Source organism: Chlamydotis macqueenii, chromosome 7, assembly GCF_036417535.1.
Source record: "Chlamydotis macqueenii isolate bChlMac1 chromosome 7, bChlMac1.mat, whole genome shotgun sequence".
In the NCBI taxonomy this organism is placed as follows: domain Eukaryota; kingdom Metazoa; phylum Chordata; class Aves; order Otidiformes; family Otididae; genus Chlamydotis; species Chlamydotis macqueenii.
The window spans coordinates 1,759,192-1,786,635 of record NC_141562.1 but is presented as its reverse complement, the minus strand read 5'-3'; the positions used below and the strand labels follow the sequence as shown (position 1 = coordinate 1,786,635).

The following is a 27,444-nucleotide window of genomic DNA, read 5'->3' as shown; positions in this document are numbered from 1 at the left end:
ATTGTGTAGCACTTCCCTTCTGCCTAACTTTTCTGCTTCTGCTCAGTGTAAAGTTCAGAGGCCAGAAGAAATAAGGTAGAGCAAGCAAAGAAATCTCAGCCAACAGTCTCTTGCTGCCTACCCACAGGAAGGCAGGAAGCTGAAAAACTGAGCAGGGAGGAGCCTGGATGCCAAAAAAGCAATTCTCTATAGATTGGCCCTTTGCCTGAAAGACAGAAGGAGGAACACCCAGTGTCTGCACTGGCACAAGCTCTACACTAGAAAACTGAAATTCAACCCATGCCAAGTTACACTTTGAAAAGCTAAATGTACGTAGGCCAGTGAAAATAAAATTAGATAGGACTTCAGAGTATGAAAAATCAATAAAACAATTTTGATTTTGCATGAAAGTCAGCTTAGAAGGACAAACTGAAAGTGAAAAGGGAAGCTAATAAAAATTTTCATGCCAAGATTCAGATGGAAACAACTATTAATACAGTCGCTGAACTGTTCAAGGAAGGGTTCAGGAGAACCGAGAAAATATATTAAGGATCAAGTCATCTCCATTTGCACTGAATCTTTCAAAGTATACTCTAAGCGGTAATTATTCTGAATATAGCAGAGATGCAACTACTGAGATATACCACACATTCCCACAACCCTCTGAAAACTTTATAATAGCCACTGCCTCTTCACCTTTTAAAGCTGAATTTATCCTTTTAAATTATGTTTAAAAGTATGTAAATAAAGAGCTACAAACATCTACTTCTTCAGCTTTATATTCACACAGCATTTGCATTCAGGAGATGGCTAACTCCTAAGCCCTAGTAAGTTTCATGTAGTTCCCAAACTGGAGAGCCTTCTTAGTGCTAGTCCAAGTGACAAGGAAAACAAGGAACACCACAGCACACGCACACAGAAAAGACCACCCATATTGCCATTCTACAACAGACGCCATTAAAGATAAATTAAACACCTGTTTAAAGACTAACTATAAATTTTAAATACCACTTTACTGCTGCATTTTCAGAAATGTATTTCAATGCATCAAAGGCTTATCAAAAAGCTGAGTATCACTCAAAATGTTCAGGTTGACTTTTCTCTCTGTTCATATCCTTTTCTACTACGTTACCCATTTTTACACTGCATTTTCTGATTAACATACCCCTATAGCCCTTTCCAGAGGATGCTGGGCAAGAAAAGGTGTGAAGCGTAACAGAGAAGATATCTATGCAAGATAGTCTGAACATAAGGAAGAACACATAAGAGCAGTTAAATTCTTAAAACTATGCACTGCAATATAATGAAGTGCACAAGAGCAACAAATTTTCATCCTTTTCTGCCTTCTTATGTGTGTGTGTTTGTTTTTTATTTGCAGGAAAGAAAAGAAACATTACAAATCTTCATCCTTACGGACACCAATGTTTTCAGTTTCCCTTCCTTGTTAAGGCAGCTCCACCTCTAGCTTGAGGCTGGTCAGTTCCTTCAGCACAACAATTTAACACTTTACAACAGGCATCTTTTGAAGTGCTTTGATTCAAGTTACCTGTCCGCATCAAGTAAGTATTTACCTTAATGTAACCACCAGAATATTTAGGATAACTGTGATGTCCTTTTGAAATGCAATTTATACTACTCATTACACTTTATACAATGTACAGCCTAGACACCAAATGGCTGCTGACAGCTACTGACCTTCCAAGGGAATCTGTCCTTCCTATGAGCTTGTATCTTTCCATACAGAAGCGAAAAAGCAACCCCTCCACACGCCAGAGAATGAAGAGGGGTGGAAGAAGAGAAGATTCAAACAACTGAACTGTACACTTCCTCTTCCTGTAACTCTTTACACACTTTTGCCCAAATCCAGAAAAGTCAGGATAACACTTGAAGGAAACATACCATTTTTACACAAATGCTTCTTTCCAGGTCTGTGGGTAACAGGAAGAAACATGGCAATACAAGCTATATTGCTGTAACCAACTGCAGCTATTTCTACATCTAATGAAACAAGAGCACTATATCTAGTTGCATTGGATCACCCAGTTAATACAAAGACAAGAAAAGCGGCTCCATATCATCACCACCACCAAGAGGAAAATTTAGCACTTCCAGCTCCCTTTCCCACATAGGTACTTAATGAAGTGCAAAACACTCCCCTAACACAGTCAAGGCTTCAGGTCTGCAAAACTAACTACAGTGGCACTGCATTGCAACTGTATCTATCTTCTCAGTGCGCTAGATACTCTGACGCCTTGGGTGCGGAGGAGGGAGAGCGGGGAGTGGAGGATGGAGAAGGAAAACACGAAAAAAAAAACCTACACGAAAACAAAACCCACAAACCCCTCCATCCACAGGCAGTACTATATTTCTTCGATCATCTTTTACTCACTCAGGAAGAAAGGTTCAGAGTCTGCATTTGGTACTATGAGTGTGAAAGTTCAGATTGCCAAAAAGAGAGCTCTGATGCACTTCTAATGCACTGAATCTTTTACCTGTCTTATCATAATGAGATGTGAATTATGCATTTAAAAAGTTAAAATTACTCAAACTTCCACAGTCATCTAAACAGATTTCTGCACATCCTCCTGTTCTTTCTTCTCCTCAAGGAAAGTCAACAGAAGAGATACCTGAAGTTCACCTCTATTATTTAAAAACCAAAAACCCAAACACACACAAAGAGCCACCCAAACAAACGAACAAAAAAAACCAGCTCTCGCCTGTGCTAGCTATATAAACAGCCAAAAGAAACTTTAAAATACACCAATCTCTTCCAAGACTAGCCACTCCTGAGATGCCAGTTGGCTACATTTTATTGTACAGATTTCAATAAATAAATCTTGACATGCCCTACACTGCCCCTTAAATACTTTCAATAAAAACAGCTTAACAGTTTTCCTGCAGTGTTCTGCTCATTCATGAACTACTACCAATTTCAAATGAACATGTAATCTCATCCCAATAATAGAGACACTTATTTACAGTTACTTTCAGAACTGTCTTTGAAGTGTATTTAAAGCCATACAGCTTGAAGAGCAGCAAAAAAAAAAAAAAACCCGGATTCAAACCTACTCTAAATATATTCACCCTGTAACCTGCGCCACAATGAGTACAACTAAAGCACTGCACTACACTGATATGCAACTACTGATTCACCAACCTCACAAACTATTTTTGTCAGGGAAAGTTTATGCCAAACAGTTTTTAAACACGCAAGTCACACTGCTACTTTTGAGGCACCCAAATGAAGGCGTATTTCTTGCCAAAGCACTTGCTAGAGAACAGATTTGTTTGGCTAACTTCTAAAAGACAGATTTATCTTTATACCAGTGTTTTAGTATAGCAGTAATGGCTTTCAGCACTGTGACCCAACTAACATTCTTTCCAATAGATGCCAGTCCCAGTAGACAGCCTAACAAGGGAGATTTTTGTTTCCACAAAATTCACATGAAGCATTATAGTGTTAAACTATTTTGACTGCTCAGCACTCCGGCCTTCAAATTTTTTATGCCATTAGAGTATCAGAATTACAGAAGAATCTCTGAAAGTACTTAGACAGCTTTATCACTACAAGTAATTAAATCTTTATAGTATATGGCTACAACAGTAATTGCACAGTAAGGAACACTTCTGAATTTCTATTCTGATTATTAAGTGTTAACAACAAAGTTGTCTTGGTTATTCCACACCAAAACTGACATCAGACTTTACCACTGAGAAGTGAAGGGGAAGGGGGGCGGGGGGGACGGGAGGGGAATTAAAAAAACAAAAAAAAAAAACCACAAGAAAAAAAACCAACCTACAACTATTCTAAGTAATCCAATTCAAGTAGAACACTTAGTTTTTTTTCCCTAGTAAACTGAAAAATCAAAACAATTCACCATACTAAATGGGGAATGATCAAAGAATACCTACAGACATGTCTTTGACACTATCCTTTCATAAACAAAACACTGACACCTCCTTCTCCCTCAAGGCTTAAACTCTGTAAATAATTAACCTGAAAACAAGCCCCAAGTAATAGCAAAAATAAACCCATGTAGGAAGTCCAACAAAACTGAAATAAGAGGAGGATTCTGCAGTTTAGCTCAATTTGTCACTCTGACACAAATATATCTAAGAATAATAATTCTAACAGCCTTAAGTATCAAGAGTTCTTCTGGTAGTATTTCAAGTGGTGTTCAAACTACAAGAAAATCTTTAGGTCCAGGCATAAAACGAAAGTAAAAGGCCACAACCAAACCACATAGCAAATTTCAACAACATCAGTCTGCTAGGTAAGACAGAACAGTCTCACACCTAGAAGGGAGCACACAGCTGTATTCTTCCCTACTGCTCTGTTTATCTACTGAAAATCCAAAGTGCAAACTATTCAACGCAGAATTGAACTAAGAAAACTTTCTTTACCAGAACTGATTCTGCGTGAATCTTTGAGATATCCTCACTTACATACATTTAAACGGGTAAATAAAGAACAATCATCATTTTTGCATTAGGTAAATAAACAAGGAACAATACATTTGCTCTTGTTTTTCAGATTTACCTGGTCTTTTTCATGGGGTAGAAGGCTGACAGGTGGAAGAGAAGCTGGGAAAGTGCTGGAGTACTTTGGTGCTCCTTTGCTTTCCAAACTGCCATAATTCACTCTATACTGAGGTCCATCCTTCAGTAATCTCCCATTGTTCACAGCACGTTTGGCCCCCAGACGCAATCTCTGCTGAAAGGCAGGATTGTTGAAGATATTTGATAGGTCATTTTGATTTCTCAAATACTTCTCTATGTTTTTCAGGGAGGAGCCATTTGGTTCTTGAAGCCCTTCAATTGCTCTTCTCAAGAGTTTATTCCAATCCACATTACGAAGCTCATTACAGGTTCCTCTAGATCCCTTAACAGATTTGGGAATAGTGCCAGGTTTAACAGATGAAAACCGTCCAGGATTATCTGGGTCCTTGTAGGATGCAAGGCCTTTGTTGGTAACTTTAAGAATAGAACCATCTTGAACACTAAGTTCCAACTGTTCTGAAACAGTCTTCTTATCTAATCCATGGGATGCACAAACAGCATGACATATTCTCTCTTCAGAAGGCCTTTGCTTTTGCTTTTTAACTTTTTGTATAGCTTCAAGAATCCACTCCGTATAAAGAGGGTTGGCAAGTTTTACCATGGTTGATCAGTAATTGTTTCCAGCCAAGGGTTACCCATAGAGGTTTCTCCTTATGCTTTTAGCAGATCTTTGAGAGGCTGTTCACACCTCAAACACAACTCAAAGGATTCCACAAACTGCTTGGATGCATCTCAAAAATATCCATCCTGAGGAGTCGGAAAAGGCAGGGACTGAAACTTCCAATTAGTTTACCATTACAAAAAGGTAGAAAGGATTCATTTGTGATGATACCGGTACATCCTTGAAAGTTTGTTGTAACCTTTAAAAAGAAGAAAAACAAACAAAAAAAAAAAAACAAAAACAAAAAAAAGAGACAGGGAGAGAACACAATTAATACTGAAGTAGTAAGAAGAAACAAAACACATTCAAACATGCATTCATACTGTAGATGCTGCAGTATGCAAAAATCTCAGTGAGATTATACAGAACGTTCTCCAATTCCCAGCCTACACCAAACAAGCAATCTTAAAATCCTTCTACTTCTCATAACATTTAGTGTGTTCAGTTTTCCTAAATTCCATCACCCCAACACTTAACCTATTACTGACTTGTTGGACAATTTCCATTCAGCAAGAGATCTGAAAATATGCACTTAAAAAAAAAAAAACCACAAAAACACAAACCAACCAATAAAGAAAGAAAACCAAACCACAATCCTCAACCAATGAAAGCCAAATTGTTAACCACTGCCATTTCTTTAAGTATGCTGTCTTTAAGTGGCATACCATATGTTGATTATATAACTCAGAAAAATAAAAAGCAAAATATCAGAACTGAGTCACCAGTATTATGCCCTTCATAAATACCCAGGTATCGAAGAATTTAGAAAGGAATCACACTTCTCACCCTAAAATGTGCAATAAAGAGGTATGTATCTTTGATACAAACTCTCAGGAACACAAAGGAAAATGAAGTAACAGGAGGCATTTACACTGTCAGCATGAAGACAAATAAAGAGGTCACATTGACAAAATATGTTTCAGTGACTCACAGTTTAGCAAACAATTTTCTTTACTTATTATGGAAGATATCACTCCAACAGAAAAGTCACTGGCTACAAAAACTTATATAAGAAACTCAAAATAACAGATTGATCAGGAGTTTATAGGTTTAAAAAAAGCATCACAAAAATTAAAATAAGACAGTAGTCATCTAATGAATAAATAAATATATCTGAGGTATTATTTTTTCTGCCATAAAACGTGAGGGAGAACTTTTGATGACATAAACAGAATTGTGGAATTACTTCAAATTGAAGGAAAATAAATAAAAAACAGAAGCAGAAAAATCTTCATTCTCAATAAATTAGTTGTCTAGAAGATTCACCAGCTTCACAGCAAAATCTAAAACTGAGTTAATCTGAAACTACATTTATAAAGCTACAGCAAGCAGCCTATAACTAGCAATAATATCTATGATTACACAAATCTTGGACCTCATTTTCATTCACTTATTCAAGTCATCTTGCATTTAAATCATGTTTAAAACTTGAGTAAATTATAGATACTAAATAAACTGAATTAATGCAGTAATCTAAATTATTTTCAATTTGTTTAGAAGATTCCTCTGCAACTGTAAAGAGAATGGGTAGAAAAAACCACTTTTGGTCCCATACCTTCTCCTCCCTCTACTCCCTCAAAAATCTCTTTAAATATAAACTCTAGATCACGTTTCACACATTATTACACCTACGTATCAGAGTGAGTAGCAAAAGAGCAGCTGGTTATTGGTGAATATAAAATTCTTCTATACCCAAACAGTAGAAATATTAATCAATTCATTTTATGAATTTGTCATTCTTTAGGTTTGATTGAAGCCTAAGCATTTTCAGATTTACAAATACGAAAGTTCAACTGACTGACAGAATGAAGAGACACATTCCTGATACAAACGTAGAGCCTGAAGGTTTCATTGGCTCTCATACTGAACCCTATTGATCTACATAGATTGGATCCTGTTTCTTGCTTCCAGTCTGTACTCATGCAATTTATATTTGATAACAGTTCTGTGTATTTCAGTTATTTGTAATAAAACAATAACTTGTTCTGTAAACAGATATTTTTATTTAATCCAGCTAGCAAAAGCCTTTCTTTCCCTAACAGCATTGTTTATATTTATTGTTTTCAGATAATTCCAAAGTAACACTGTAGCTGCAAAATGTAGACAAATATAGGGAAGAAAAAAAAGTTTCCATGGTATTACGAATCCTACAAATTCTCTCACAACTCTGACATTGAAAGTACAGTAACACAACAGAGCAGAACTCTATATATAGTGGAGGCTCACTCACATTAAAACTATTTTATACACTCTGCCTACAGATTTGGAAGTTCTCTGTAGCTCCATATAAAGCCTCTGATTCCTAGAAAGCTAGTTTTAAGTTCAGAAGTTATTTAGTTAGGCTGTTCTACTATGAGTCTTCATTAAGATAGTTAGTAATAAAACGCTGGACACTGCATTTGCTGAGTCAGACATACTTGCCTCATTTTTAAACTTACTGCAGTACCGTTACATTATATTTCATACAAGCAACCACATCACTTCCATTAAATTCCAGAACACACAGTGCAGGGTCTGTTCCAAGCACCTGGATTCGGATGAACATTTCAGTATAAATGCTGTAACTTGTAGGTCAATAGGAATTTTTATTGGCCAGTGACTCTGTGGCAAAAGGTGAGTATAAACCCATATCTTCATGCAAAGTCTGCTGCTTGGTACAGGAATTCCACAGCAATATACCTCCAGAACTACATTTTTACTTATTTACTTAAAACTCCCTCCCTATGTGTAATACAACCGCCTGCATACTAGCGCCTACTAAATCAACACTAGTTGAGTGTATCAGAAGGAGCATAGTTTCCAACACACAGAAAATGGTATTTCAAGAGAAAAAATCAAGACAATTTAAATTCATGCCTTCCAACAGGATCTAAGTTAATTCTTCTTAAGGAAACCATGCAAAGTTCACCCGATCCAATTTTGGAATTGTTTTACCACAACCTGGAGTGTCTGTTATTCTGCTTAATTAGATTGCATATGCACTTGAGTGTAGCACTCTGACCTCCACAACCAATATGACAAGGTCTACCGTATGTACAATTCAGAATAACCTCTTAATAACAAACCTCTTTGCCAGCAATATAATTCATCTCAGTGACCCTGGAGCTACAAGTTAAAGAGGTCTTTCATAAATCAAGTTAAGACGGATTGATCCAAGATTGGCAATACAGAGATCTATATATAAACATGCCAAGTGACTGGACAAAGACCAACTAACTACTTTAGAAACAAACTTTCAAGACTGAACATAAGTTGCTGCATGGAAGTGAAAAATGACACTCAGGTTTCTAAGTCTGGAACTTAATTTCACAAAAACCACAAAAAGGTGGTCACACATCATTAACTATAAAAAAAGTGTGATGCTTACCCAAACCACTTTTAAGGAAATATCATTTTTTACGAGTGATTATAAATTAGTAGCAGGCACTCACGTCTATTTATTAATTTGCCTCCTCTTGCAATTAAATAACAAACCCTCAACAGTATCCATATAATCACATATTAAATTTTCCAGACTGTTAAGTATACAGGACCATTTCCAAGTTTTATGGCAACAGTGATTAAGCTCTTTCTATGTCCTATGTCATATTTCAGCTTCCACACTCTATAGTATCTTGTTTTGAAAATAAGAACAACTGAGAAAGTTTGATTGCACTGTATTGCTGATCAAGTCTGTTAACAAGTCTGCTACTGAAGAGCTGCAGAACATAAGGATGTGGAGGGCACAGTACAATACATTACCTTTAAAACATGAAAAGTCATCTCTAGTCAAGGCTTGTCCTTTTACTTAAGTCATAAATTATCAGATAAATACCAAGAAGTTGCAACATTGCAGCTTGGGATTTAGAATGAATGCAAATATGTCCTTTATAAAGCACATATCTATTGTACAGCTGATGCTAATTAAAGAATGCACTGACTGAACATGTCAATCTTAGGTATCATCAGTAATCCTATAATCCTGTAATAAGGTCTTTTTTAGACTGAACTAGTATCTGCAATTATTTCCCAGTGATCCAGACTGTGAAAACAAGCTGTGTAGTCAAAAAGATTTAAAAAAATCAGCTATGTTCCCCTCCCCAAGAAGCAAAACTAAAAGTCACTACACACAAAATGCAGTCTAAGGTCTTTTTTTTTTTTCTGAGAAATTTATGAAAAATTTGCTTTAGCTGTCTTAAATGTAAATGCAGTTAAACTTTTAAAACCTGAGGTTAAGACAGCTACCAATAAATAAATAAATAAATAAATAGAAAAAGGGGTGTGAGGGTGGGGAGAGACATGACTGCAACTTGTGCAACCTGCCGGTGACCTGTGAAGCACAGTTTCATTCTGCTCCCTCCTACCTGCTCTGCACACACTCAGGAGAAGCAGCAGCAGGCCAGCTCTCTGCTGCAGCATCAGGGTCAGGTAAGGATTGCAGCAGTGGAGGAGAAAGAAAAGACTGCCATTGCATTCAGTAAGCTTCTTGCTATTTTTCTTTCCTCCAAGCCATTAGTTAGAATTATACAGGTAATCACCTCTATATTCCACCCCCATCTCAATTAATGATGCAAAACAGACAAGATACTTGCTTCCCCACTGCAAAACACACTCACCTACAAAGAGACAGAAAGAAAGTAGATCCTGGCAAGGTCTCTCTATACACATGACTACCCAGATCCTGAAGCCAGCTATTGTATTACTCTTTATATAACATACAGTTTCAATTATAACAAGGAAAGGCAATGACACTCACACATACTTTAAATAGAGAGATGAGAAGACACTACAGTAACTTCAAAACTACAATAAGAGACTTCAGGGTGCGGGGAGTAAGAGCCTACATGCAAATCAAACTGGTGAAGCACTTGCACTCTGCACTACCCCACCGGCTAGCTTTAAGATCAGATGCTAAAAAGCAGTTCACAACATGACAGCAGCAAGCACCACCAGAGGAAGCAGCACCAGCACACGACACCAGGAAAGTCACCCAAATTCACCCTCCCCACCCTCTTCCATGGAAGTTTAAAGTATGGTACTAGAGAACATGAGGGAGCATGGGAAGGTAATATTCACCGCTAGCAGTTCACCTGGGAAGAGGGTTTCTGAATGAAAACATTTCTTCTTGGGATAGTGATTTTCAACAGAAGTGGTATCCGTCTGCTTTTTGCAGCGCTGGTTATTTTCAGTGCTCAGTGATAGAATGCTAAAGGCGAGGTTTGGGCAAAGAAAACACGGTGTGAACATCACTTCCGAAACGTGGCTTTAGAGGCTTGAATATTCCTCTCACCAACTTACTTAAAATTTCTACAGTACACCCAAGCCACGAAGATTTGCAACGCCTAGTGCCCAGCGCCAAGGCATTGTTGTATCTGACAGGGGCCGAGCCGGGGCCGGCTTTTGAACCCTCCAAGCCTTACTCCGGGATTTTCCATTTCAAAGGCAGACACCCCGAGCCCGCAGGCTCTGCTCCCCGGGGCACGGCCACCCCGCAGGACAGGGCAGCCGGCAGAGGACGGTGACGGCGTGCACCTGCACCCACCCCACGGGGGCGGCGGGCGGTGCCGGGGGCAGCGGCCGCGCCGCGCCCCCCACGCCCGCAGGCGGGAGGCAGGCTGAGGGGGGCCCCCCCCCTCCCCGGTACCACTCACCTCCGCGGGACCGGGGCCGCGGGGGGAGGAGCCTCCTCCGGGCGCCGCAGCGGCTCCCCCTGCTGCCGGCTCTTCCCCTGCTCCCGCTGCCAGGCTGCGCCAAGGCGTCTGCCCCCGCTGCTGCGCTGCCCCGCTGCCGGCGGCCGCCGCGACTCCCCCTACCGCCGCGGCGCGGCTCGGCTGGACTCGCCTCACCTACGCCGCCATTTTGTTTCGCCCTGTTGTACTTAACGTGAATCCGACATGACACTGATTACAGCCCAATGGAGTCTCATTAAAACCTCACCTACCCGACGCCCCGCCCACCGGCGCCCGCCATTGGGCCGTCCTCCGCACGCCGCTCCACGCTCACAGGCCGCGGGCCTGTGTCCATCAACCGCCCACCTCGGCCCTGTTCCGCCCAGCAACCAGCCCGGATCTCCCATTGGAGGACGGGGCGTGTCAATCACGAGGCACGCCCCTTCCCTCCACGCGCAACCCCGCCTACCCGTGAAAAAGGGCGGAGCTGCAGGCTGCCATTGGCTGCCGCCGCCGCCACACACCCGCACGGCCCGTCCGCCCGCCCCAGGCCGGCCCGCCTCACTGCTGGGCCTCGGACGCCAGCGATTGGTCACCCGCCGCAAGCTGAGGCGAGAGTTCTCGCAAGCGCGCCCTCCCGTTGGCTACCGCTGCCGTCCGTCTGGTTTCTCCCCCCCCCCCCCCCCAACCTGGCCTCGCTACCCTCCCCCACCCGCCACCGCCCCACCCGCTCCTGAAGTTTGTTCGAGAGGGTGAGCGCTAGCGAAACACCGGCAGCGGCCGCCTGAGCCAGCCCGGCAGGGCGGGCGGGCGGGCGCGCAACACACGCTAATAAGCGGCCTTAAATATTGAGCGTCACGCGCGTGCCTCAGACCCTGCCCCTCACCCGGGCGGGCGAGATGGAACAGCACGCTCCCAGCATAACCCTCCCAAGGTGCCTGGCACTGGCAGCCGCTTATCGCACACACGCCCCGCACCGCGAAGGGAAGGGAGGAGGGGGTGGGAACGGGGACGGCGACAATGACTCCCGGCTTTACAGCCACATGCAGGTCCCTGCAAGTTTCGCCATGCGAAGCCCAGGGACTTCTGTCACCCCGTCCGCGAAGGAACAATTGCCGCCTCGGAAAGACAGGGTGGGAGCATGCAACACAAAAACCTCAGCCATCTCCTGCCTCCCTCCGCCACCCCGTTCCCCCTCCTCCCCACCCCATCCAACCCAGCCATCACCTCCTGCTGCTGCTCCCCCTCCCCTGCAAAGCGCAGGGCATTGCAATGCATTTACCAAGCACAAGTGTCTGCAAACACGTGCATCAGCCTCCAATGCAAAAAAAAAAAAAAAAAGTACCCAGCCTAGTGACAAGCCTCTTGCACTGAGAGAGGGGAGGGAAAGGGGGTTATTATGGCAAATTGCAGCCTGTCACCCGACGCAAAACAAAACCCATCGCATGCTCCCTATTAGCCCCCACGTAAACTCCGGGGAATCTAACCTCGGATGCGGGTTTCCCCCCTCTGCTCGCAGTGACCTCCTTTCTCTGCCCGCGTGTGTTTCCGCAGCAGCGGTTCCTGCGGAATGTGCTGCCCCTGAAACGCGATCGCGGCTCCTCTCTCTCTCCCTCGCTCGCTCCTTCTCTGTCTCTCGCTCGCTCGCTCTCTCTCCTGGCTGCAACCAGAGCCAGGAACACAACAACAACACGGCCTCTCCCCCCACCCCCTTCCCCAAACACACACACACACACACACACACTGAAGGGACCCAGCCAGGAGAGCCAGACGAGCCGGGGAGGGGGTGGAGGGAATCCCCAGCCAGCCGATTGATTGCACCAGTTACCTTCCCTAAGCCCCTTCGCGAGAAGGGGAAAAAGAAGATGAATACAGAGAGAATACCTTGCCTCCCCTCCTCCTCCTCGGCGGGGCTCCTCTTCTCACTCCAAAATACTCAAAGGTGGACGGGTAGATCAGAGACGAGCTTTCAGCTCGCGGCAGGGGAGGCGGGGGGGGACCACAAGAACAATTAGCATTAATTTAGAAATTAAAACAGAAACCCACCCCAGACCTCCAGCCTTCCCGATGCCGAGCGGACGCAGATTGCGAGGACGGGTGCTAAGACACAGGACCTGATAACAGCTAATTGAAAGGTTAATCTACATAGGCTGTGACAGAAGAGGTCCCTCCCCACTTTTTTATCTGCTGTTGGCAAGTGGGAAATTGAGCTCCCCCCACCTTTTTCCCTTAAAAAAAAAAAAAAAGAAAAGAAAAAAAGAGGGAGAGGAAGGGGGGGCGGGTGGAAAGGCAATAAAGTTTGGGGGGAGGCGCGGCCCCGCGGCAGGCCCAGGGACGGGGCGCGCGCGGGTGGCCGTTGCGGGGCGCGTTGGGCGGGAAGGCGGCCGGAGGGGAAGCGACCACCCCCGGCCCCCCCGGGGGGCCCTCACGCCAGCCCCGGGGGTTTGGGTTGGGCTTTTCGTGCGGCGTGGGGCGATTTAAAACGTCTCGATGGAAGCACCGCCACAGGCAGGCTCTGGAAAATCCTTCCAAAAGGGCTTGAACCGTTCCCGGGTCCGGAGGAAGAGGGCTGCGTTCGAGGTAACCATAATTAGTCTGAGGGATGAAAGGAGGGTGAACAAATTACAGATGTTGTCCTCCTCTTGCGTGTGTTGTAAGTGTAACAAGATGTTCAGAGGAACGTATTTCAAAGGACAAGGTGATAACACATACAGGCTTACCACTCGTTTAGGTGTTTTCACCGTGCTGCCAAAGGCCACTGTCCGTGTCGAAGTTCTCATGCTGCTCATCACGGCCTTCTCAGCTCTGGCTAGCAAACACCACTTTCCACCCCAGTACGGGTGACAAAATACTCTACGGTACATACCAGAGGGTACCACGTGAGGCAGGAAAAGCTGATGTACCTACCTGAGCGTCTGCTCAAGCAAGCACCAACTAGACATGCCCCATCTTCCCAAATTTGAAATGTGACTTGTCTCGGAGGTCTCCTAGACATCATCTTTTCCATGTCTTGTGGGTGATGTGTTGTGTTAAGTGCCTGTCTGCAAAGTTTTCTAAAATTAGTATCTGGTCCTGAAGAAGAAAAGATAAAGATTAAAAAAAAAAATCATTTTAGAGTAGGTGGAAAATGACCTACAATAAATTAAGACAGTCTTTCCTATATCACGTATTGCATGTAACCAGCCAGCAAACAAATTTCATAGTAACATACTAAGCGTTAAGGTTTAGTGCAACTTTGTCAGAGTCAGTTGCTGGAGATACTGTGTAAGGAAGCTCTTTGGTGATGTTTTAGAGCACAGTAAATTTGAACGGCCTACTTACAGAAAGCTACCAGGTGAAAATAATATTCCAGCATATACCTATGATACCATACCTGTTGACTGAAGTGTGCAGCCTTTTAAACATGAAGTGGGAAATTGAAATGCGTAGTGACCTACTATTTGTTGGAGACTCCTTCAAGGTTCATGTATTATGCAGGACTTGGCTGTGATTGAAAATAGTTTTTAAATTATTGGAAACAATATAAATCACTACAGCAAAATTTGTAGCAAAGCATCACATTTGCAACACTATTCCGAATGTTGTGTCAACATTGCCATAATAAACTTTTTTTTTCTTTCTGGGAAATTTATAACTTTGTTAGTGGTAAAGCAGAAAAATAATCTCTTGAAACTGAAACTTGGCATGGCCATATCCCAGTTCAGGAAACAAAACACTGGGGAAAACTCAACAATCTGTTTGGCCATTTTGAAATTACAAGTGTGCTGGGGGCATAAGTAATAGCACAGAGAAGAATAATAAAAGTTTTCTGTTTAAACACTTTTATTCTTTCTTCTTAATTTAATTATTTTCCTAAAAATAAATTTCATAGGACAATATGTCATTTTGTGTTATGTTCCAGTTTTTAACATATTCAAGAATGTTTTGTTTGAAGAGAAACTCCTATGGATCTTGACATTTACAGGTGTACCTAACACAACATAAATTGTCACGTTCGGCACATTAACTTCTATGTACATGAGTCATCCTCCAGCAAACTTAGATCCACTATCACTGTCAATCACTATTTCTTTAAATAATGATTTCAAATCTTGTGCTTTTCGGGCAGTTCAATTTTAGACAGTGCGTGTTGCACAGACAAACCCTAAGTACCTGAAACACTTTGGATCTAATTGAAAATATCTAGTATGTTGCATGCATTTTGGTTTGTGATCTAGATAAGAAATGTTTTTGTATTACTGTATGAAAAAAAAAACAAACCCTAGATTAAAAATATCCATAGAAAAGTTATAAGCCTATCAAGCAAGTTAGTGTAAGCAATAAAATTCACACTTTAGTATGTCTTCTATTGTCAGACTGTGGGAGATTTACTCTCCCATAGCCACTACAAAACTGATGAAATAAAACAGTTAATGCCCCTAGGCAGTAACAGGTGCCTAGACACCTAGGCATTGAGTACACCCTTCCATCTGCTGAAAAGATGTCTCTGATATTAAAAAAAAAGTATCTAAAATCAAACCCACTCTCTCTCATCTGCTTTTAGAAAGAGGTACTGTGGCCCAGTTCAGTCTGTTCCATTAATTTCCTTGCTTTAATTACAGTTTAAATATTCTTATTTAAAGGATATAATTCCCCCCCCCCGAGGAAAAATATATTTGATTGCACATCTATACTGTAGTGTATGTAGTAAGTGTATCCTTCTCTCTAAGAGTCCTTAGGATTATTCTAAAAATGCATGTATGGTTGCTATTTTTGGGTCACAAGTGAAAGAAAGCAAGAAGTTAAGGGCCAAGCATGGTCTACATTAAATTCAGTTTTCAAAAATCAAAATCTTAAAACAGCTATATGTAGAGCAGTGGTGTAAGACAAGCTGGTGACTACTACTTAAATGCAGCCCAGCCATATGCAGACCGAATTCATCAGTGTACAAAAAAGAATGCTAAATTAGAGTTTGAACACTCATTTGATATCAGTGAGAAAATTCCTGTATGTGAAATTGCTGCCATATATAAGAATAAGAATTTCCCTGTGAGGGCTTTAATTTACTGGTGCAATTCCACTAGAACTAGTGGGGCTGTTACATATTTAGAAACAATTAGATAGTTGTCCATGTTGGTATGGTGACAGATCCCTATTTATCTTTGGAGCTGCTAGAGGGTGAAGTCTTGACCTCCATCAAAGTCTGGCAAAACTTCCTATGACTTCAGCAAAGCCAGGATGTTCCTTCTATGATTACCATACATAACCACGTATATGACTACAGTCACCTGGAAATTGCCTCCCCTGGCATACGCTGCTGAAAGATGTGACCGTGAGGAGAAAAGTCATCCTAAGAGTGCAGCAAGTTTCTTCCCAGCCTCTGCACTCATCCTGAGCGTGTCCCTGCTGATGAGCTGATCACATACTCTTTACCTGTGCCACCTCCTCTGCTTAGCTCACCTGCCATAGGTTCAGCAGCTTCTCTCTAACCCTAATCCTTCCACCTCATATTCCTTCTGGATTAAAACAGCCTTTTCTTTTTTCACTTATGATATTTTTTTACAGCCTTTTATATTGTAATTTCGTCTGAAAGATTAATCCATGTAACTAAGTCTACCCCTCTAAATACAAACAGAATGTTTCTTGGTGTCTGTATGAGGGTATGCATTGCTGCACACAACAGAGCATCACTGTCCGATTTACGCACTATTAATAAATACTAGCATAGATTATATGAATATATACATGCATGTATTTATACACATACAGACACACACAAAGTGAATAACCTGTGGATATATTTTCTGATCATTTGCTGTCTCATCTATTACATTTAGTAAAATTGAGTAGTAGTATAAAATAGTCTCCTGCTGCCATCTTACTGATTTGAGGGCTTTTTAATTCCTGAAACTAACAGATTATAAGGTAAATGCTGTAACGGTCTCAAGTCAGGGGTTGTAATTGGCATAATACTATAATTTGGAAAATAAGTGTTTGTGGTAGATCAGCTGTCATCCCACAGGGATGGAGACAGTGACTTTTTGTAATAAATCCCACATGTTCCATTCTACTCTGGCAAATACACCACACTGCTGTATCAAAGTACTTTACAATCCTTAATTAGTTAGTTCCTGTAAGAGCTCTGTTAGGTGAATGTATATTATTTTTCCTGTTCTCCAACCAGAGGTAAAAAGGATACAGCAAAGTGATTAGAAGAGAATGCCAGCTTAAGAAAAAAAAATCTGGCCTCCTGACTTCCAAGGGCCCTGCTCTAGCCACAGGAGATCCAGTTATGGAGTAGCTGTGCTAGTCATGGAGAAGAAACCAGTGGCTTGTTGACACATATTTGAAACCTTAGCAGGAGCATGTCTTTTTGCTGCATTAACTACTATACATGTTAAAGAGGCAACAGGATGAATAGAATTTAGGAGTGCAAAGGAAAAGGTGGAAAGCAGAAAAAGAACAAGTGGCTTTTATACGTGATAGTGTCCTGCAAGATGCTGTCTTTCGTATACACAGTATCTCACAATACTGCATACAGAGGTTCTGTTTATACATACATGACAAAGGATTAGTAAGTGATTAATAGATGTTTTAATAAATGGTAATCAATTGTTAAGAGTCTGGTAGGTCAATAGATTTATTTTTTATTACAATAGCTCGTCATCATATGAAACACCTTACCGATGTATTTAAACTCTATATGCTTTACGTAGAAACACCTGCTAACCTTGTGTTAAAACTCACAAATGGATTCTTAATATAAAGAGTGACTCAAAGCAAATTTACTGGAGAAAAAAGGATTAGCACCTAGGCTCCACAGTAAATTGTTAGTTATAGCTATACTGGATTTAAGTTTCTCCTTTTGCCATGTGAAAACGCCCTGATATGATGGGAAGCGTTTTGCTGCTGTGTGCAAAGTAGTGTTTTCTAGGCTAATCCCAAGAGGATGGCCTGGGATATTGCAGGACTCTATATCAACCAGCATCACTGAACTTGATGCAGCTTTGTGTTTTTATACACATTTACAGTAATACTTTGTGAGGGCAGCTGATGAGATGAAGGACGGAATTGAAAATTAATAAAGATCAGTTTGCTCAGAGCTAGTGAAAGCTGCCATAATCAGAGGCTGCTTGGGTCCTTCTTGCTACCATCCTGCTGCGATTAGTCTAGGTGAAAGGGGAGGATGCTGGTGTTTGCAGGAGCCATTTTAACACCTCAGCTTGTCTTTGTGAGCTTTAAAGTAATTAACTCTCCAATCATTGTCGGTTGACTTTGTCCACAGGTTTAGTTTTCCCTCCCGCTGTTCCCTTTGGGGATATTTTGTTGTCACTTTATGAGAGGAGGGGATTCTTCTTAGAGTACACACAAAATCCCTTTCACAGCTTCCCAACAGCTTTTTGTGCTCTCCAAACTGCTGGAATACTCTCTCACTCTCCATTTTAATGAACATTACTTTTATAACTTTCTCCAGATCTAACTGGACAAGAAGAGAGAGAAGGAAAAAAAAGCCTCTCCAAAAAGCCTGGCATCACACTTGCTGAGCCCTTCAGATGAAAAGGCCATCCTCAGTACTTAGAAGCCAGTAAAAGAGGCAGCAAAGGCAGTTTTGCTAAATAAGTTTACTCTGAGCCTCAAAAGGATCCTGACAGTCCTGAATGTAACTGAATGAATCCTCACAACTTCCAACTGTGATGTGGGTGTACTACATTCTAGTTCAGTTTTAGCCAGGGGAAAATTTCCAGACTTAAAGTTGTTGGCAGTCTTTTATTGGTCAAACATTGCCATGAAACATAGAGAAAAAGGGGGAGGAGAGAGTTTGACCATATTTTTGTTAATCCCATTCTCATCCAGTTTCCACTATATTTTTAAAAATCCTGTTAATAAGCTGAAGAAATTGAAGTAACCAGAGAGGCTGTTACCAGCCACATAATTTGGAGACTATTCTGATACTGCCCGACCCTTGGTGTACAACAGCAGTAGACAAGTAGACAAGCAGCCAAAGCTATACGAAATATGACTGAAAGGCACACCCACCACATTTCAGACTCAACAGACAGTGAAAACCCTCACCTACTGCAGAGCTGGTTGGAGCACTTCCCCTTTCAACTTCTGCTCAGCATCTCCTGGCACACCCACCTTCTCATAAAGGATAGGAGTTTGGGAAATAACCCATGTGACAAACCAGCTCTGAATTTGCTGAGCCCAGACTTAGGAGAGCCTTAGGTCTGCTTTGTATTGTTTTGAAAATTGAGCAACCTCCCCACTAGTATTTTCCTTTTGCAGCTTGAACCACGTGGAGTTTGGCTGGTCTCAAGGACCAAACTGCTATCTCCAGCTGGAGTTGTAGCTAGGTTTGTATGATGTTTTCTTTATTTTCTTTATTGGCAGCATTAGTTGCGAGGTTCCCTTGCTAAATAAAGCTCTGACTGCAAAAACAATTTGTTTCAGTCACTTCCTATAGCTGCCAGTACTAGAGCAACTCTACCTCTGTTAGCTAGACTAGGAGGCCTGTCAGAGTCAGGTGGCAATATACCACATCATTTCAAATACCTTTCAGAAACCTTTAGAGTTGCTCAATGCTGGTTTAAAAATAGCCAGTGGCTTGCTTGTATTAGGGTTCCCAACCTGACTAACTCTGGTTGTTAAATTACTGTCACATATAGTAGGATTTTGTATTAAATATCCTTTGGGAAGGAAAATCTGAGTGAAAAGAGATTTGGGGGGCAGGAGAGACTTGGTTTTCTGTGTCAGGTAGTATGAGAATGTGAACTACTGTAGCAGCTAGGAAGAGCTAAGGTAATAAATATCAGTGCTGGAAACACAAAGTATCTTCTTCATACACATTGAACTACACAAACTGTCTCCTCAGTGGTGCACAGGATAGGTAGTTGGTGATTTATCAAGATGCCAGGGAAGGAGTTGCATTATCCAGCATAATGAAGCCCTTTGTTTATTTAAAAAAAAAAAAAAAAAAAAAAAAAAAAAGAGGGAAGGGAAGCTCTACCTCTCAGCTGATGGCAGGACATGGGCAAGCAGTGAGATTGTCAGAATTGTTTCCTTAGCACTGGCCAGAACCCTCCTGTTATCCTGATATTATTCCCCTTTGTTATTCGATATCCCACAGTGCCAGCTAAGTCAGGAGTTGTCACACTCCTCACTGGTGCAGCAGGATACAAAATAGCTGGGGGTGGGGAGGAAAACTGGAATGATTAGGAGGTGGAAGGGAAAAGGCCTTTTTTTTTTTTTTTGTGAAAACAGTAGCACCAGCTGCATCCTGCAAGTCGCTAAATTAGCCAGTCAGTTGTTTTTCTTTTAATTTTTGTGTGAATTCAAGAATAGGTTGTGGATGTCTTGGCAACTCATGAATGAGGCTCTTTATGAAAGAATTCACCTTGCAGAGGGGCTGCTGTCAGATGCACAAGCCTCTTTCCATTAATTAAGCTGCAGAACATCCCCTCTCTCCCCCTCCCCTCCTTCCCCCCCCATCCCTCTCAATGCCTGGATAATCAGACCCTGTGTCTTTCCATAACATCCACTGCTGTCTCTCTTGCTCCTCACAGCATTTCACCGACTCTGTTAATTCTGGGCTGCCAGATTTTTTTTTTTTTTTTCTTCTTCTTAACATCACTTGTTGCTGCTAAGTGAGATATCATGCTGCCTGAGCTAAGAACTAAGATGAATATCCTGCTCCTCTGCAACCAATAGTATTCTCTATGCATTATTTTCAGGTGAAAGTTGGCCTAAGAGCAAAGTTGGATATTTTCAAAAGCTCAGCTGGGAGTTAATCAACTCTTAATGTTTTTCAACAGGAGCTGGGTGCTTAACTTGCATCCATGAGTCATGCCCCGGATTGTTGCTCGCTTACACGCAAGCAGCCCCGCAGAAGTTCAGACAGCACAGAAATGACATGCCATTAAAGGTGTATACGCTAAACTGGATCGGGTTAGGGAGTGATTACAGATGTAATTATGCCTGAATAGACAGTCTGGGGAGATAAGGTGGGCAGTACCAAGAACCTCCATCAGTCCTCATTGAGCTTTGCTGTGGTCTGAACAAGATGTGTGACTGCAGCTGAATAGTCTTGAAGTTTTTAGTGGGGATACTCATGCATGTATTTATGAAGTTATACACCTGCTTCAGGGAATAATCCCAAATCCTTTAAAAGCAGTGAAAGGTTTCCTCTGGCTGATAAGCTCGCTATCATACCTTAAGTGTTTGCATGTTTGGGCTTAATTTTGTATGGCTGATTTAAAATCACAGTCATTAGGAACAGAAGAATACAGTATATGGTATTAATGACAGCCTTTAAAAAATGATCTGTTCATTTTCCTTCACTTCCAAGTAACGCTGAACATTAATTTCCTGCAAATGAAACAATCTGAAGTGGAGCGCACAAAATAATTAATCTTTGGAAACTCTGGACTAAATTAAAATAATTTCAAGTTAAATAAAGAGCTCATCTGTGGCCTCGGTGCTCTTTCTGGGAAGCAAGGGATACATAAAAGAATTAAAAAGAAAGCAAATATCAAATTGTCTAACAGGAAAGGAATCTACAAATATGTAATAAATTCCCACATTACATCATAAAAATAACTTTCTCACAAATGCTGTCATTGCAAATGTCAAGACACATAGGAGACCATTCAATTGGTAGTAAAACTGAATAAGTGAATGAAAAATTATTTACATTGGAAATATGCATTTTCTAATTTTGGGGCTCAGTGGCATATTTTCTAGAGATTATCAAATTATCTATTATACTACAGGTTTGCCTTGTACTAAGAATTGGATGTGGTAGAATTTGAAATACCATTTGAATTGTAGACTTGTGGAGGTAAAAAAAAACTTTTCATGAATGCAGGCAGCATCTCAAAGAATGAGCATTCACAATAAACTTAATGTTTTTATTCGCAAATGTTGACTTTTTAACCAACACCGTAATTTGGTTAAAATTTAAACATAAACATAGTTGAATAGTTATCTGTAAATGGAGAACACTCTGGGATATAAGAAAAATAATTCCTTCTTCATTAGATCTAGGAAAAGTAAGCCTGACCTTTTTTGTGTGTATGTGTGTGTCATCTGTTCTGAAAATCAGGACCTGAATTTCTTTGCCTACATGTAGCCATTTCAGGAAATACAGTAAATAAGCTATTTTTATTTATCTTCTGCAGAGGGAATCTGTAAAAATAAATCATTAATATTTGTGAAATAGTAGTGACATCCTCATAGGGAAATTATACACAATAACAACATATTCCTAAACCTAGAAACTTCCAATAGAGCATTCTTGTTCACATCCCTTTGCCCACTCAGCCTACATGTCCTTTGTTTATTTCAGGGTTTCACTTGTTTGGTTTGGGGTTTTTTTTTGTTTTGTTTTGTTTTTTTTTAAATCTTTCTTTGGCTTCAAATCCACAGCTATTCAGAGCTATCAGAGGCAAATAGTCTAATGGAAAATAATATGGCTGAAGAGATTAAATACAATAGTGGGCAGCAGGATCTTTTGGGTTTTAAACACGTGGTATGGTCTCTAGTCTTGCTGAAAGCTCCTTGCTACAGTTTTATTTTTGTTAAATAGGAAAAATATTAACCTGTCTCTTGGTGAAGCAGACTTGGAGCTCAGAAATGCTTCAGTTTGTATAAATGCTGGGCATTATCAGAAAGAACATGTTCAGCTTCGGAGGGGGGTTCTGAATATAGTGATGATCCCACTCAATATCAATTACTGCATATGGGGTTTTTTCCTATTATGACAATTAACCTCTTAGGAAAGAATTAGCACCGAGTTTACATGTTGACTCTGTAGACATTGGATAATTGCTTTAAAAGAAATAATCTATAGTCCAGGAAATTACATTTCTCTTTTTGCTTCTAAAATTACAAACTTCTGACTTCCCAGCTGGTAACACAGGCAATCAAAATTGAGTCTCTTGAGTGCAGTTGCATGACACACATGAACAACAATCTCATTTCATAAAGAATTAACCCACAGCCAGCCACGTTAACTGGCTCCAATTCTTGCCACAAAGCTCATCTGATCCGAGCACTGTAGATAGGGAGCAATGTACTGGTCATGTAATAGCAAACCTTCTCATAGCCCTACCCTGACAGAGGGAAAGGGTTTGGAATAAAGCATTAAATTGAAACTCCTAATTTCTGGCTTCATTTTCTGTTTTTCTTACAGACTTCCTATCAGTAAGTCACTTAACCTCCCAGAGTTTCATCTTCTCTTCTGTCACATAAGGACAGTAATACCTCCTTTGACTGTCTTTTTTTATCTAGATCATAAATAAAGCGACATTACTCCCCTACTCCTAATCTTAACTAAGACATCTAGGCACTACTGTGATTCTAATCAGCAACAGCATTAACCACAGAAGGGCCTACTTCAATTCAGAATTTCCTTGATTTTATCTAGTTAAAATTCTCTTTGTAATTTCTCTAGGTTTTTTTTTTCTTTTTTCTTCTTTTTGAGAGAAGGTAGGAGGAAAGGAGTTACTTGTTTGGGGTTGATGATTTAGTTTTTAAATGCTCCAAGTCATAGAAAGGAAGCAGACAACATAGATCCAAATGAGGAAAAGGTGGCAAATTTAACTTCTTTCAGCAGGATCACTCCCTAAAATGTGTTCTTTAGAGGTTAGATTTAAAGATGACCTGCAAGTGGTAGTTAGAATAAATGTGTAACTCAGTTGTGCACTTTCCTCAATGAGCTACCTCATTGGGATGTTCCCTCAATACCTCCCCAGCATTTAATAGACTAAAGCTCTTGCTGCCTTCAGGTATTTTCTCTTGATGTTCAGTCTTAATCTTTCTCCACTGGGTTTTAAGCTGTTGCAACCCTAATTGTAGTCCTAAATAAGTTCTTCTCCTTTGGTAGTGTTTACTGCAAATGGTTATCTTGCATGAGCAATTACCATATTCCTCAGCAGTAATAATTTAGCAACCTGTAGCCACTTATCTTTCTGTTTTGAAACAGTATTTAGTTGAAAGATTCAAACAAACACCACCACATTCAGTTCTGCCAGACTGCCATTCAGAGGGTTTTGTGCTACACTATCCAGTCTGGAGAAAGGTTATTCATACATTCAGAAGACTGACTTTGCTGGCATATGTACATGTTTGTATTTGAAATTTCTAGATTGACAACCCTTCAAACCCAATTGCCTTCTCTTGGCACAGGAACATGAATCTTGATTTCAGAACTGACACCACTGTGATCTCCATCATGAGTCTAGCAATATTAAGTGTGTTGTTCTTTGCAGGCAGGACCGACTGCTTGAGTTGAATGACTACATGTTGACCTTGGGGGAGCTGAGGGAGTGTGTGTGTTTGTTTTTTAAATTCATCTCCTCCATGTTGTGGGGAAAGAAGCTTTTAGACATTACATGATCTATGTGGATTTAAATAGCAGTCGATTTCAGCATCATCTTACATTTTTCAACACAGCTTTATGAACTGTTGAGGCTTAGTACAGGATTTATTTTTTTTTTTAAGATCAAAAGATATGACAGGCCACAAAGTGTGCAGTAAGGAAATAAAACGATCCCCCATACACACCAAGTAGCACCATTACATACCAGATTCCCTTGACAAAGTTATCTTTAGCATGAGTCCAGAAAATTGAGACTCCAAACTGCATATATACTTCAAGACAGACAGCCATCTGCCAGGGACAAAAGTCTGTCTTCTTCTCTTGTGATGAATTACAATGGAGCACAGCAGTCATTGCAAGTTCAGCAAAAAGGGAAGCTGTGGGTGACATGCTGCTCAACTGAGGGGCATCAGGAGAACTAAGAAAGAGATGGAGCTGGCAGGTTCCCCAGGGCTTTTGCATCCAGCTGTGCTTCTGCTTCTGCTCTACCTAGTCCCCTGCTGCAATGTTGGGCAGAAGTAACCTGTCAACACTTCTAGATACAAGGCTTCTCTGGTGCACGAGAAGCCTTATGGCTGTATTTAAGAAGGCAGAATTATTATCCCCCATTGCTAGACAGTTTTAAAACCCCCAAAAGACTGAGGTTCTCAGAACCACATGTATAATTTTAAAATCCCTAATGAGGGAGAATCTGAAGCTCAGGAGGCCCTGAGTCCAATTCAGAGACAAATTTGAGCACTTGTGACAGAGACAGATGAGAGACATCCATTCACGGAAAGAAAAATAATTTTATAATCATGCAATTGAATTGTTTCTAATTAATTAATGATCTATATGTCATACTGCTGAAGCAGGGTCTGAGACACACTAGGAAAAAAAAAACCTCCATGTTACACATCCTAACAGTGGCAAGGGTGCTGAATCACTGAATCCATTATTAACAAGTGTTCTCAAGTTTGTAACTTATCTCTTAATTTCATTCTCTTGTTCCTGGACACACAAAATGAGTTGTTAATACAGCAGCAGGGAGCAGTGAAGGTCAGCTGCCCTCTGTGGCCCAGGAGCCAAGAGGTGTCCCAGGGCTCACAGGGAGGAAGCAGGGCAGATCCCAAGATCAGGGCCAGGTTTAACCAAAAGTCAAGCTCACCGGGCAAGTTCGTGGTGATGAGGCAGGTCCAAGGTCAAGCTGGGCAGTTGATCCACAAGTCAGGATCTGTACTGGGTACAGTGATGAGCAGGCAGGTCCATGGCGATATGGCAGGGCCAAAGTCAAGATCAAGCTGGAAGGTCAGCCTGTGGGCTGTGGTCTGGATAAACAAGGCCTGTGGCCAGGCACAGACACAGGTACAACCAAGCTAGAAACCAGCACTCCTACTACCTAGCCTAGGACTGAGCTGAAATGGGGCTCCTGGGCAGGGGTGGGGTGGCAAGGAGGCCACAGGTGAGGCTGGTCAGGGCCATTAATGCTTATATGCCCTGATATATAGATGCACCGTGTTTTCAAGTTTTCTTTATAATTAAATGCCATGAAGAGTGCCATACATTTGTCTTCTACAGCGAGCAGGACTTTAATGTTACACAAATAATAACCTGATCCTACAAACCCTTGTATATGTCATTGAGATCTTATTACAGCCCGGGTAAAGGATGCTGGGTGTTTGCACTGATGAGGCTATTTCAGTATGATAAGCTGTGCTAAGAGGGCTCAGTTTTGCATCAGTGGAGTGTATTTGCATATTGCACTGCCAGGGAAAAGAAAACCTTCCATATTGCAAGAGTTTGCCATGCAAAAAAATGCCGCTGCAAACATCTGAGTATGTGAGCAGTTCCAATGAAGGCAATACGCTGTGAAAGTGCTGTGTTGGTGCTAGCGAGTCTAAATTAAAGGGTCTGTGACATTTCCAGTTTCTTGGATGCTCACTGGAAAACTCATCCATGTAATTTCAGGACTTTTTGCAATAACCATTGCCTTTTTATTTATAAAATTGCACATGGAAAAAGAGTGGCAAATATTTTTGGCTATGAGAATTCAAATAGTCTTTTGGAAGAATCATTATTAAGTCCAGCCAAATATTCCCATTCTCTCCTTGATATATGCTTTCCTGTTGAAAGGCAGTCTGGAAGAGTTGTCCACATTTCCAGTCTATATAACACTTTTGTTTTCTATCAGCTGCTGATTTTATTTTTTTTTTTCATTTCAGATATTCTTCCATTTCATATGTTTATTAAACTGACAGAAGAAGACAAAATGTATCTTATATTTTCAATTCAATGTTGCATTTTGCAGTTGTGTCTTAAAATTCTTCCATAAGTTCAACACAATCTTATTCTTAAATTAATACAATTATTTTAGGCCAGGAACTTGAAAAACTGGCATCACATTTAAAACTCTGAGAAGGCAACTTTTATATTAAGAAACAAAATTACTTCATACCTATATAGATAAAACTATAGACATGTGCTCACACGTGCATGTACACACATACTTTTAGTGTAATGATATGTTATAATGGGTTTATATATAGGCTATTAAAAAAATGTAAATGAACAACACAAAGCAGATTACCAGCAAAAAGTGCAGTAACACGATTAAGACTAAAATTATAATCCCCAAGTAAGTTGAGAAGAGAGTCGAAACATGAACAATTTCATTCTACTCCTACAACATTTGTGTTCACTAATTTATCTACAAAAGAGATTTGAGGGAGGGCAGAGAGATCCTAAGGAGCCAAGATTCTTTCTTCAACCAGATTCAGGCTGGGTCTTGTTGACTGAAGTGGAAAGGCACCTTTTGCAGCAAGTGCTGAGTCTGAACAAGAGACTCACTGCGTCCATTCAAACAGCAGCTCTGACAGAGATACCAATGTGGGAAAGTCCTTTACGGATATGCTATGCCCTGGAATTTAAGCAGAACCTCCAATACACACTTATAGCCCAGTACAACTGCTCGTCTCTCTGTAGGCCATCCTGCAAATGGAGCTGACAGTATGGCCCTTCCTTAGCGAAGCCGGATGCAGTTTAGCAGGGCAGTGCTGGTGCAGAACAAAGCGTTACCTTCAGGCAAGTCGGTGGGAAGGAATTAATAAACAAAGTTACCCATAAAGTGAAAAAGCAACAGTAACAAAAATGAAAGTGATTGTAAACTGTGTTAATGCATGGATAATTCATGTAGTAAATAGAACAGAAGAGAAGGCACACAAAACATCGCTTTGGTGAATGGAGTAGAAAAACCCGTCAGC

General features: G+C 41.0%; 1 protein-coding gene and 1 long non-coding RNA gene across 4 annotated transcripts in view; one reads left to right on the top strand and one right to left on the bottom strand.

Annotated features, from left to right (window-relative positions):
• KAT6B (lysine acetyltransferase 6B) overlaps positions 1–10,941 on the bottom strand; it is a 112,564-nt gene extending 101,623 nt beyond the window's left edge. For all 3 annotated transcript variants that reach the window (XM_086752279.1, XM_086752280.1, XM_086752281.1), the window contains exons 1-2: positions 10,831–10,941; positions 4,520–5,399 (exon numbers count right to left, since the gene is read on the bottom strand). In XM_086752279.1, coding sequence (XP_086608405.1) covers positions 4,520–5,140 — 621 coding nt within the window. In that variant the 5' untranslated portion in view covers positions 5,141–5,399; positions 10,831–10,941. The remainder of the gene's footprint in view (positions 1–4,519; positions 5,400–10,830) is intronic.
• Positions 10,942–13,260: 2,319 nt separating this feature from the next.
• LOC147600028 (uncharacterized) overlaps positions 13,261–27,444 on the top strand; it is a 46,732-nt gene continuing 32,548 nt past the window's right edge. The window contains exon 1 of the long non-coding RNA XR_015259119.1: positions 13,261–13,428. This is a non-coding gene — a long non-coding RNA (uncharacterized LOC147600028). The remainder of the gene's footprint in view (positions 13,429–27,444) is intronic.